This window comes from Kryptolebias marmoratus, linkage group LG2, assembly GCF_001649575.2.
Source record: "Kryptolebias marmoratus isolate JLee-2015 linkage group LG2, ASM164957v2, whole genome shotgun sequence".
In the NCBI taxonomy this organism is placed as follows: domain Eukaryota; kingdom Metazoa; phylum Chordata; class Actinopteri; order Cyprinodontiformes; family Rivulidae; genus Kryptolebias; species Kryptolebias marmoratus.
The window spans coordinates 37,928,401-37,941,288 of record NC_051431.1 but is presented as its reverse complement, the minus strand read 5'-3'; the positions used below and the strand labels follow the sequence as shown (position 1 = coordinate 37,941,288).

At 40.5% G+C, this 12,888-nt stretch overlaps 1 protein-coding gene across 12 annotated transcripts in view; it reads left to right on the top strand.

The window, feature by feature from the left end:
- The window catches only part of LOC108248866 (rho GTPase-activating protein 23-like), a 183,455-nt gene that overhangs the window by 61,090 nt on the left and 109,477 nt on the right, over positions 1–12,888 (top strand). For 5 of the 12 annotated variants that reach the window (XR_003040350.2, XM_025011026.2, XM_017437902.3 and 2 more), the window contains exon 1: positions 9,111–10,224. The exons of 2 other annotated variants lie outside the window; for them this stretch is intronic. Coding sequence is in view for 9 of the 10 variants with exons in the window: in XM_025011026.2 (XP_024866794.1) it covers positions 10,009–10,224 (216 nt within the window). In the remaining variant the exon portion in view is untranslated. Of the gene's footprint in view, positions 1–9,110; positions 10,225–12,888 lie in introns of those variants that run through there. 5 more of the 12 variants (XM_037974530.1, XM_025011024.2, XM_017437901.3 and 2 more) reach the window with 2 other exon arrangements.

Genomic DNA, 12,888 nt, shown 5'->3' with positions numbered 1-12,888 from the left:
TCCAGCGCCTCTTTAACCTAAGCCTGCAGGTGGGGATAGTGCCTTCAATCTGGAAGACATCATGCATCGTTCCAGTTCCGAAAAAGAACCGGCCAAGCGAGCTGAATAACTTCTGAACGGTGGACTTTGCAGCCTGGTGCCACAGGAATCACCTGCAGCTCAACACCTCGAAGACCAAGGAGCTGGTAGTCGACTTTGGGAGGTCCGGACCAAAGCCACAACCAGTTCTGATCGAAGGAGACGAGGTGTAGACTGTGGACTCCTACAAGTACCTTGGGCTGTGGCTGGACAGCAAACTGGACTGGGCAAGTAACATTAACCTGCTCTGTCCCTTACCTGTACAGAAAGGGACAGAGCAGGCTGTACTTTCTGAGGAGGCTACAGTCCTTCAACATCTGCAGGAAACTTATGTGGATGTTCTATCAGTCTGTGGTCGCAAGTGTCCTTTTCCTACACCGTGGTGTGCTGGGGGGGGCAGCATATCCAAGAAGGACACATACAGGCTGGACAAGCTGATCAGGCGAACTGGCTCTGTGGTTGGCACAAAGCTGGACTCTCTGGTGTCAGTGGCAGAGAAAAGGACTCTGAGGAAACTGCTGGACATTATGGACAATGACAGTCATCCTCTACACACTGTCATCAGCCACCAGAGGGGGGGCGGAGGGGTAACAGGACAATAGGGGAAGGAATAATGTCAAGGGATCACTTCATAACCGCATAAGCAGTCATATCACAACCAGACATCCGCAACACACTACAGGACTTTATGTGCAATATTAAGTTCAAAGTGCAATAACAATGTGCAACACCCGTCCTACGGAACTCTATCTATCTATCTATCTATCTGAAACGCTTTGGACTCTGACGACTCTGATGAGTTGGGTCACTGATTTAGGTAAAAAAAAAAATTCCTGATAATGCTACTGACTTAGATGAGTATTAAATACAAGGTTACATATGTTTTACTTGCATCACATACATTTAACATACATTAACATATTAACAGTAACTTAAATTTCATTTGCACATTTAACGTTTTTGTTCTATTTGTTTTGTTCTATCACGTTGTTTGTTTGTATACTGGTGTGTGAAAGTGTAAAATAAATGTCTCGGAATAATGCAAATCCACTGCCAGTTTGGTTTTTTTTTTTTTTTGGGGGGGGGGGGGGGTAGCAAGAGAAGGAGGGAGAAGGGTGTGCAGTGTTACTGACTCATGTGAACTGTATCACTTTAGTGAGCGACTCAGATTAACCCAAGTCCATGAAGTGAATCAAATTTAAATCTCAGAATTCTGACTGGGAAAAAAAAATTGTGTCATTGTGGCCCTAATCTTCTCCTGTACAAAACAGTCCACATGTGAAAAAATAATTAGGCTTTGCAGCTCAGTAATGTGATGAAATGATGATGTATGGTCTGAGTAACCACCCAACATACAAATTTATTACTGAGGGAAGACTGATGATGATGCCCAGCTTTGTGTTTAGTTAAAAAAATAGTTAACCACACAGAGAATCCCTAAACTGAGGTAGTTTATTATGATTTGAAAACGAAACGAGTGGGACACATTAAATGCTCCATGTCAATGCAGCGTAATTCTGCTCTACGCCTCTTTCGGTTCTGTAATGCTTGCTTTATTTTTGAAAGCTTATGTCTCTCTGCGACGGGGCCTGCTCCATCTGTAATTTATGAACTTCCAGAGGCAGGATAAAGACAGACTGGATTTGCAGCCATTTCATGGAACTGTTTTATGAAAGAGCCTTAAAGATGTCCACTTGCTTTATTATATGAAGAACATACATTGTTGTTTTGACACATCTTTATACCATCTAGAGCCATGATTTAGTCTTTCTTCCCTGTCCTAGATAGGTGTTGCTATGTTTCCCTTGTCATGTCCTTTGCTGCTCCGTCTATGTCCTTCTCTCTCTGCATTTGTTCAGTTATACTTAGATTCTGGCTGACAGCTCTTTACTTACCTTCTACTCTGATTTGTCCTTTTCCTCCTTCAGTCCTCATGCCTCTGAAGCTGGTGCACCCACTTTGTACACAGCTGCAAAACACTGGTAAAGTTTACAGCTTATGTAAGTAAAGTGGACAAGTTAGTGGATTTGAGGCTGACCAATCTATCTGTGTTTGTTTGTATCTCTTTCCTGTCCTCTCAAACCCTAGCCAGTCAAGGCTGATGGCTTCCCATCCTGACCCTGGTTTTGCTGGATGTTTCTTCCTGTCATGAATGTGTTGCTCAAGAAGGGAGATGGCTGCAGCATGTGGGGGTCCTGGGTGGAGCATGGTGGCAGCATGTGGGGGTCTTGGGTGGAGTGTTGTGCCAGCTTAAGGTGGTTCATTGTGGAGCATGGTGGTCCTCGGTGGAGTATTGGGTTAAATACTGAAAAAAAGGGTTAAATGTGTGAGAAATGAATAAGAAAAGTGTTAAGGGATTAAGAAATTGGTAAACTAATTAGAAATGGGTAACACAATGAGAAATGTGTTGAGTGAATGAGAAATAGGTTTAATGGGTTAAATGGGTTAAATACATTGGAAAATGGTCAAATGTATTAGAAATGGGTTCAGTTAATTAGGAATGGGTTGAATGCAATGGTTCAAATGAATGAAATATGAGTTAAATCTGTGGGAAGTGGGTTTCATGCTTAAAAAAAAAATCAGTTAAATCTAAAAGTTTGGTCTAAAAACATGCATGTTAGGCTGCCTTCAGGCCCAGGCCTCCCTTGAAAAAGAGAGAGCTGTAATCTCAATGGGATTGGCCTGGTTAAATAAAGATGAATAAATACACAAGAATTGCGTAAATTAATTAGAATTTAGGCTGTTGATGCTGCTGTTGAAGTATTTTTGTATTTTTATTTTGCATTGCTGCTGACTGTTGCTAGTTGACACAAGTTTCTCTGTACTTGTACAATGACAATAACGCCTTTTAATCCTTAATATTTTAATCCTTAAAATAGGTTAAATGCATGCATTAAATGCTCGAAATTAAAATTCCATAAATTCCATTCCATAAAACTCCATAGGAGTCGCAGAGAAAACAAGTATGTTTTCTGATTCATAGATGTGTTTGTCTACCTAGATCAAAAAAAAGTAAAAAAAAAAACAAAATCAACTGGACTTCTATCCTGTAGCTGAAGATGTTTTGCTTCACATCTGAGAAGCTGTCTCATTTAAAAAAGCAGAAAGTGTGGAGTTCAAGCTTTTAAAGTTGAAATGCTTGAACTTACACTCTCTGCTTTTTGAATCAATGGGATTCTAATCAGTAACCGTTAAGTGTCTTTAAGTGACTTAAAGAGAATTGCACTTGTTATTAAAACTGATATTTGCACGTTGCTGTACCACAGCACTATAGCAGTGTTGAAATAGATTCTGAGAACAGTAGCAGGGAGATTCATATCTTCTGTGATACATAACAAGAAGCCTACTGATCAGTCACATATCTCCACACAGAGTACTAATGTGACTATAGAGACAGCTTTCATGGCAAGATCGAGTCTAGCTCCCAAGCGACAACAGACTATTCCAAAACTGGACCTGTGTGCTGCTCTAAGTGGAACACAACGGGCAGAACTGCTCGTCTTTGTGCTAACTATAAAGACTGAACAAGTTGTATTTTGGAGTGACTGGACAGTTCAATTCAATTCAATTCAAAAATTCTTTATTTATCCCAAAGGGAAATTAAATGTTGACGTAGCTCATTTAAACCAAGGAGTTATTATAGAGGGTGATGGCTGTGGGCAGGAAAGATCTCCTGTAGCAGTCCGTTTTACAACTAATCTGAAGAAGCCTTTGACTAAAGAGACTCTGTTTTCCGATGACGGTCTCATAAAGAGGATGGTCAGGATTGTCCATGATTTCTTTGATTTTATGCAAAATCCTTTTTTGCATTATCATCTCCAGAGGTTCCACAGTCATCCCCAGAACAGAACCAGCCTTCTTTATCAGGTTGTTGAGCCTTTTTTTGTCCAGATAGGCAGGTGTATGATGGCATCTTCAACTCCAACTCCATGGTGATAAGCAAACTGAAGGGGGTCCTGATATGTGCTGGTTTGCTTACTCAGGTGGTCTCTCCAAGACCTTCATGATGTGAGATGTCAGGGGTACCGGAACCAGACATGTCTTCCACAACAGTGGTACCTTCTTTTGAGTCAAGCTAAGGTTAAAGAGGTGTTACAGAATCCCACAGAGCTGCTCTGCACAGGTCTTTAGGACTCTGGGACACCATCTGGACCTGCAGCCTTGTTCCGGTTCAGTCTCTCCAGCTGCCTCTTCACTTGACTTCTAGAAACAGAAAAGTGGGAGGGGGAAGCAAAGGGGGCAGCAGCATCTCCTGATTTGGTTGAAGACAAACTTGTGGAAGCAGAAGAGTCCATGACTGAGGTGGAGGATAAAATATCTGAGGTGTTACAGGAAAGCTGTGGGTCAAAGGAGGGTGGGACGTCTGTTTGGCTGGGGGCTGGAGGGGAGGATGGTGAGCTTGTTCCTGAACTGAGCCTGTTGAAGAAAGTGTTCAGCTCATTTGCTCTGTCCAGAATTCCATCTATCCGATCTTCCTTCTGCTTGAAGCCTGTGATCTTCTTCATCCCTGACCACACGTCTCTGATATTATTCCTTTGCAGTTTACTCTCCAACTTCTTCCTGTACACCTCCTTGCTGTCTCTGATCTTGACTTTGAGCTGCTTCTGTATACTTCTCAATAACTCCCTGTCTTGCTCCCTAAAGGCTCTTTTTTCTTGTTTAACAGTTCCTTTAGCTCACTGGTGATCCAGGGTTTGTTATTAGGGAAGCATCTCACTGTTCTGGTGGGGATGGTGTTGTCCACACAGAAGTTTATATAGTTGGTCACACACTCAGTCATGGCATTGATGTCCTCTCCATGTGGCTTCCAAAGACAAATCCAATCAGTAGCATCAAAACAACCCTCTAGGGCTTCTTCAGCTTCCTGTGACCACTTTCTCACAGTCCTTTTTGTAACAGGTAGTCTCTGAACAAGGGGTTTATATTGTGAGCAGAGAAAAACAAGGTTGTGATCTGATTTACCCAGAGGTCTTGCTTTGGAAATATATGAATCACTGGCATTTGTGTAAAACAAATCCAATGTCTTGTTTTCTCTGGTAGAGCAGCTGACAAACTGTTGAAATGTTGGCAGTGTGGCAGAGAGTGAGGCATGATTAAAATCACCAGATATTGCCATAAAAGAATTGGGGTGTTGTGTTTGTATCTTAGCAACAACGGAACTGATGACATCACATGCATTGTCGGCAACAGCTGAGGGTGGAATGTAAACAGCCACCAAAACAACACCGGTGAACTCTCTTGGCAAATAATATGGACGAAAACTTACTTTCAGTAGTTCAATGTCAGGACTGCAGAGACGACACTTCACAGTAACATGTTCTGGGTGACACCATCTATTGTTGACAAGCACTGCCAATCCACCTCCTTTCCTTTTCCTGCTACTTATTAAATTTCGATAGTCAGGAAGCCCAGCAGAGAAATGTTGGAGTCGGGGGAAATGTTCCTGCAGCCATGTCTCAGTAAAACGCATAATACTACATTCCCAATACTCTTGCTGGGTTCTTATCAGGGCTTTAAGTTCATCCAACTTGTTAGCTAACAATCTCACGTTGCCCATGATGATGGATGGCAGAGATGGTTTGAACTTCCTCCTTCTCTCTCTCTCTTCTTTGCTCCTGCTCTGGATCCATGATGCCTCCTTTTCCATTCCTCTGGGATTTCTGGCTTCAGTTGTTGTATTATTTCTGCTTCTGCAATGTTAATCAGCTGCTCCCTGTTGTAAACCACCCTGTTGCTATGGTTACACATCATAACAAAAGAGCACAATATAAAAAGTATTGGGAAAAATCAATCCAGCTGCACAGCATCCAAGACAAAAAGGTATGGTTGTCCAAAAAAAGAAAATGCTATTTTCCAAGGAAAAACAAGAATGAAATTTGAAAAAAGAAAAAAAATATTAATGAGAGGTACAGAGCTACTCCAACTTGCTGCCACTCTGAGTCAGCGCAATTCTAGAACTAGACAACTGTTCTGAATTGGACTCAGTCAGACTTCATGCGACTAACACCAAAGATTACTGTGGATTTTTACTTATTGTATAATGACAGACCATGTAATTGCAATTAGTAACCATTTATTGCCATCTGTTGGACTTTAGGAGAATTGCAGTTGCTGTTGCTAAACTGATATTTACATCCACCATATGTTTTCAGTAAGGTCTGTCTCTCTGACTGTACAGTATTACTCAAAAAAATATCAACAGATTTTCATGAAATTTTCAGGATACGTCAAACATGGTACAAGAAACAAGTGATTAAATTTTAGTGGTGATTCAGTCAAAGGTGGAGGTCACAAGTGATCCTGTGCTCTTAACTCTGCAACTGTGTAACGCAGGAATGTCAAACTGGACAGCTGGACACCTCATGGGTCAAGGATAATGGCTATTGACTTCAAGGTCACAGGTGATTCCTTTGTTAGAAGTTTGTCTCCAGCAGGTGACTGTTTTATTATGTCTGTGAAGGAGGTTTGGGTTTTGATCTTGTTTGTTTGTTTGTTTGTCTGCTAGCATATTACATAAAAACTAAGGATCAACAGATTTAGATGAAATTTTCAAAAATTGTTGGGGTTGTCACAAAAAAGGGCAATTGATTAAATTTTGATTGTGATCCAGATAACTATCCAGATTGCATTTTTTATTGACTATATGGCCTTTGCAGAGGTTTGCATTGGACAGATGTTTTTTCTTGAATTATTTCTTGTAGACCACGCTTGGCTAAATAAAAGATTTGACTAGACCTCATATGCCCATTTTTCATCATCTCTGACCAAATGCCTGTGGTGGCTGTGGATATTTTGGAACCTTTTTAGCTTATTTCTCAAAGCCTTCAGAACAGTGTGAGAAATGGGTTAAATGCACGAGAAAACGCTTAAATGCGTGAATTTCATGTGAGATGAGAGAGCTGACAGCTTTGCTTTTATTGCTAGGAAAATGTCAGTATTTCTGATCTCAATGAGATACTCAAAATAAACCCAGAGCTCTTCTAGGAGCATCTAAAGTAATTCTTTTGAGATGTATTTTTTGAGACAGCAAGTCTTTCATGTCAACAGTATGTGGGAATGTATTGAAAAAAGCTTGCTACACTGAATTGTTGTTGTTGTTGTTTTGTTTTCAACCAAAAAAACAAACAAACACCTTTTTGTTGAAATAATATTATTCAGTTGATTACCGAAAGGATAAATAATTGAGTAGTCTCCTCTATGGTCATTGTGCTGTAAAAAAGGAATACAAAGTAGTTAAATTCAGTGTGAAGAGAGCATCCCTGAAAAAGAAGATAGCTAGATAGTATTATACCGTAATATGAAACAATCCTGCTAATTCATGATACCGTTTAAAAATGACCAGGTTGTACATTAGTAATGGAGCGAGCAAGTTCTGCTGTCAACATGGTGGAGTTGCTGTTAATACTGTGATATGCACCACACTTCCTGCAGTCCTCCTTGAACAGTTGGGGTCACTATAAAGAGAATAATACCGCACATGGTTGGAATTAAATTTGCAATGAAGTATTTAAACCAGTACTGTTGCTATTTTTAGATACCCTGATGAGACTGAAACACTGGGATCTGTGTGCTTAGTGGCTTGAAGCAGGACTGAAAGAAAGGATTAGATCAAACTCTCTGTGAATACCAGCTTATACTATTCAGTGTTTAGCACCTCTGTTTGAACTTATCTATGGCATTTCATTCCAAGATCAATCATTAAGAGATAGAAAATTACCCTAATAAACAGTGTTCGGTATTATAAGTGCTGTATTATGAATTGAATTTTTGAGCAGGAACAGAATAGAGAGACAGACAGGCAGAGAGAAGCATCTCTGTCCACAACCATCATGTGGTTGGTTGTCCTCACACTCCAGGCATATTCATAAATGCATGTTCTCGTCTGACTCATACATTGCATCATGTTATTCTTTTTCTGACCTTACCTCTCCATGATAACAAGTCTTCACACTCTCACATGTTCTAACATTTGAACAGTTCTTAAATGCATCCATGACTGTCAATGTGTGGAACCTCAGCACTGGAGCTTCTGTTAGACTCATCCAACAAATTGGATTTGAACAAATGCAAAGTAAACAAGTGGAAAAAAAGTGAAGGACAAAGGAAATCATAGAAGAGAAAAGAAAGAGCATGGGATGAAGATAGGGCTCCTGGATGATGTTTACGTGGTTGTCAGCTTGTTTCAGCATCATCTCCTCTCTGCTTCCTCTGGATCTTGAGTTTTCTTTTCTTTCACTGCCTGTCATCTTGGCTCCTCCTAGGTGTTAGAGAGAAGGACTGAGGGGCTGACAAGCCCCTCAGTTTTTGACTTTTAGACATCCAAAGTCTGTCAAAATTTCTGTTATTATTGAATTTTGATAAAAAAAAATGTTTATTGCCTTCCACTGAAAGGTGAGGTTATGATGGTTTATTATCATGATAGGGTGTATGGGGGTCTTAAGAGTGGTGGCTGTGGTGCCTGTATAAACATACACAGGAAAATCAGTACATTGGCTTTGCTACTCCAGTTGTACCCTAAAAGCATACTGGTACCGTACCTTGAACAATGGTACATTTTTTAACCTTTTGTTTGTGTATTTAAAAAGGTAAATTTTTTATGCTTTATTGTGTATTCAAGAATCCAGAACCAGAAAATATAATTTTTGCCTAATCATTTTTTATTGACTGTTCTGTTTACCTAGCAGAACTTTACCAACAGTCTTAGATCTATAGTCACGATTCAGTGTGTGTGTTCCCTGAGTAGCAACATCAGCTTGAATTTCCAGGTTGTGAATCTAAAATGAGGTGACAGGGAGACCCAGCACAGAGAGAGAGATTATCCATGCTGTGTGCTCTGCTGATGGGCTGGACTGTGTATCTAAAAGATGAGAGGAATGTGGCTGAAAGAGAAAAAGAGAAAGGATGTGGGGATGTCAGCAAATAATCCCCAGGGAAAGAGAGCAAGAGCAAGAGATGCATGGCAGGGCTGAGAGGAGAGAGGACTATATTTAGACAGCAATAAAGAGCCAGCCAGCTCCAGCCAGTGCTACACTATAGTGTCAGCATGGAGCATGGAGAATGTCTCTGTTCTGGATCTCAGATCAGCATCAAAGGATTGCTTCCAGTTTTAAAATCTGGTCCAACAACAAACTATCTTCTGAATGCAACTGGCCCAGTAATGGAATTCAGCTAATTTTAAATGGACTTAAGATGAGCGCACTAAATCCAGCAACAATCCACTTCTTCTGGGAAAGGAGTTTAATTTTTTTACATTGGAAAGTTTTACATCAAAAGGTCTGAAGAGGAACGGTTAAAATCCGAAAATGATGTCCAATAATGTAATCATCATGGAAACAACATTGTCTCTAATGCTCTCATTCTGGCAATGCAAGTACGTTATAAAAGCCAAAGAGCTCCACATCTACAGCTCTGAATCATGCTAAAGGAAGAAGGCAAGAAGAGTTTTTTTTCCTGTTTTGAATACAAAAATGTGGGAGAACCAAATGAAATCCAGGGAAAGAATGAGGATTACCACATGTGGACATTGTAGAAAACTGGACAAGATGTGAGAAGTGAAGTCTAATCCAAGTAAAGATTTGATGCTCTTCTTTACTTTGAATTTAGTCTAATAATTATCTTTTGAGTTGTCCAACAGGAAATGCACATAAATAATGAAACTCAAGTACAATTCAATGAAAGGATACTGATTGAGATTATCAGAATACTGTTGGGCATCTATAGTGAAGGGGAGGACAATTGTGGAACTGACTGCTGTATATCACACTTTTTTTGATTGTTTGTTTTATTAATTAATTTGCTGTCACATTCTGGCCTAAATGCAGCTACAAAAGATCATGCAGCTTTGGAATCTGAAGCAATGCAATGTTTGATGTGTCTTAGTGTTTCTTAAAGGCACAAGACAGTACATGTTCATATGAATGTTGATGTGCTATGTTAAGGGTGGCAGGTCTTGCACCGGCTCCGTCAGGCCATGAATGGCAGTTTCAGTGTTCTGTTGGGGTGGACTGTATCAATGCTGAACCTTGTTGTATTTGGGTGGCTGTTTTAAGAGGAATTTCCCCTTGCACCTCTCCTCGTCCAACGCCCATCTCTTCACCAAGAATTTGTGGCTCCAGGAGGCTTATACACCGCCATCGCTTGTCTTGGGTAATTATATTCGCCCACATTTATTAAAACTAAATTTTGAGAAATAATGATAATTTGTATTTGTATTTGTATAATTTGTATTTGACCAATTGAATATTTAAAACATAGTTGAGACCATCATGAACACTGTCTATCCAAAGTTATCAGGTCAACTATAAAACAAGTCATATCACAGCCCTATTACAGTTTCAAAGTTATTACCAGAAAAAAAAATAATGAAAATGAAATTATTTTAAATAATTTTACAACTTTGTTTTTAACCTTTGTTATTTTTGCCTGAAAGCCAAGAGTGAGCGACAATGTTTTTGTCTGTGTGTGTGCAGGTGTTCTTTGTCTGTACAGTTAACAAAATATAACATTAAACAGTCTCTTAAAGATGAAACTTCAGTTTCCTAGTGAACACCACATTTATTGTGAAGAAGTGCCAACTGTGTCAATAAACAATCTGCTTATGGTGAAAAAGAAAAAGACCATCTATCTATCAATTTTCTACTGCTTATCCATGGGTGAGTCACAGCAGCAACAGGTCCAGGTGGGAAACCCAAATAGCCCTCTCCCCAGCAACACCTTCCAGCTCTTCCTGGGGGCTTCCAGGGTATTCAGGTATCTTAATCAGATGCCTGAACTACCTAAATTGACTCCTTTTGATGCTAAGGAGCAAAGGCTCTACTTTGAGGCTTCCCTGAATGACGGAGCTCCTATCTTTAGTTCTGAGCCTGGCCACCATACAAAGTAAGCTCATTTCAGTTTCTTGTATCTGGGTTAGGGTCAGGGTTCTTTCAGTCATGAGCCAAACCTCATGACTATAGGTGAGGGATGGAATGTAGAGGGACTAGTAAATTGAACCATCCAAGTGCATGCTGAAGTTGGCTTGAAAATACATACAAAAAACAAATCACCTGTGAAAAGCAGAGCTGAGTCCCTGAGGTTCCCAAACCAGAAACTCCATGTGTGCGCCTTGAGATCCTGTCCATGATAAAAAAAAACAGGATCAGAGACAAAGGACAGCCCTAGCAGTGTTCAACCTGCACTGAGAACAAACTTGAGTCTTGTAAAATAAGAACCACCATGCTGGTCTGTCACTGCAGTCATTGTTCCAGTTCTTCATGCCACATTGAAGAGACATATTAACCATGACAACCCCACAATGTCCACAGCATTCAGCATATCAGGGCTTTCCAAGTTCTTCCCATGCTCAAGTTTTTGCATCCACAACCTCATATGCTGCAATCCTTCTGGCCACCCTGTAACTGTCAGCTGCTTTAGGAGTCCTTTAGGACAGTCAAGCCCTAAAGGCCTCTTTTCACCTTGACATCGTGGTGGCATCCACAACCAGGTCTTTCGGATTCCACCACGATAGACACCAATGACCTTCAGGCTACAGCTACTGAAAGCTGCATCTGCAATAGAGGCCCTGAACATGGTCATTTTGGATTCCCAGACCTTTCTGAGACCCACCCAGAGGTGTGAGTTGAAGATCTCTGGAACAGGGGGCTCCGCAAGACAGTTGCAAATCACCCTCACTATGCATTTGGGTTTACCAGTTCTGTCTTACAGCCTCCCCTACCACTAGATCTAGCTCACCCCCAGGTGGTGATTAGTTGATAGCTCTGCTCCTTTCTTCACCCGAGTATCACCGACATAGTGCCACAGGTCTGATGACTTATTATTATAATTTTCTTTTGGCTGTTCCCTTTTCAGGGGTTGCCACAGTGAGTCATGCTCTTCCATCTAACTCTGTCTTCTGCATCCTTTGTCCTCACTCCAACTACCTCCATGTCCTCTCTAACTGCATCCATACATCTCCTCTTTGGTCTACCTCTTTGTCTTTTTCCTGGCAGATGCATCTCTAACATCCTTCTACCAGTATACCCACTGTCCCTCCTCTGCACATGTCCAAACCAGCTCAGTCTGGCCTTTCTAACTTTATCTCCCAGTTGTTCAAACTATGCTGTACCTCTGATGACCTAATTTCTAATCATATCCATTCTTGTCACTCCCATGGAGAACCTCAACATCTTCACATCTCTGCCACTTCCAGTTCCGTTTTCTGTCTTTTTGTCAGTCCCACTGTCTCCAAACCATACAACATAGCTGGTCTCACCACTGTCTTGTAAACTTTTCCTTTGACCTTTCCTGCCACCCTTTTGTCACAAATCACTCCTGAAACTTTTTTCCATCCACTTCATCCTTCCTGGATTCTTTTCTTCACCTCTTTACCACATTTCCCGTTTTCCTGAACAGTGGACCCTAAGAATTTGAAGTCCTGGACCATTGTGACATGTGCTCCTTGTAGCCTCACTGTTCCACCTGCCTCTCTCTCATTCACACACATGTACTCTGTCTTGCTACGGCTGACTTTCATCCAGGGGTGGAAATTAAAAATTTTGTTTAATTTACCAGCCACTCAAATATTTTACCAGCCACTATTTTTTGTTGTGACAAAAAGTTATTTCATATGATGATTATGATCGAGGTGGGTGGAAGCAGTTGTGGTGCCCTACAAGCTGAACAACACCTCTTTCTGGACACTGCATGGAAATAACTAGATTTTTCTTATTTTATTTTTTTATTTTAAACCATTAAAAGATTCATATCTGTACATAAAAAATTCAGACAAGTGAAATTTATTTCTGTGGAGTGTTTTTGAAGTATTTTTTTTTT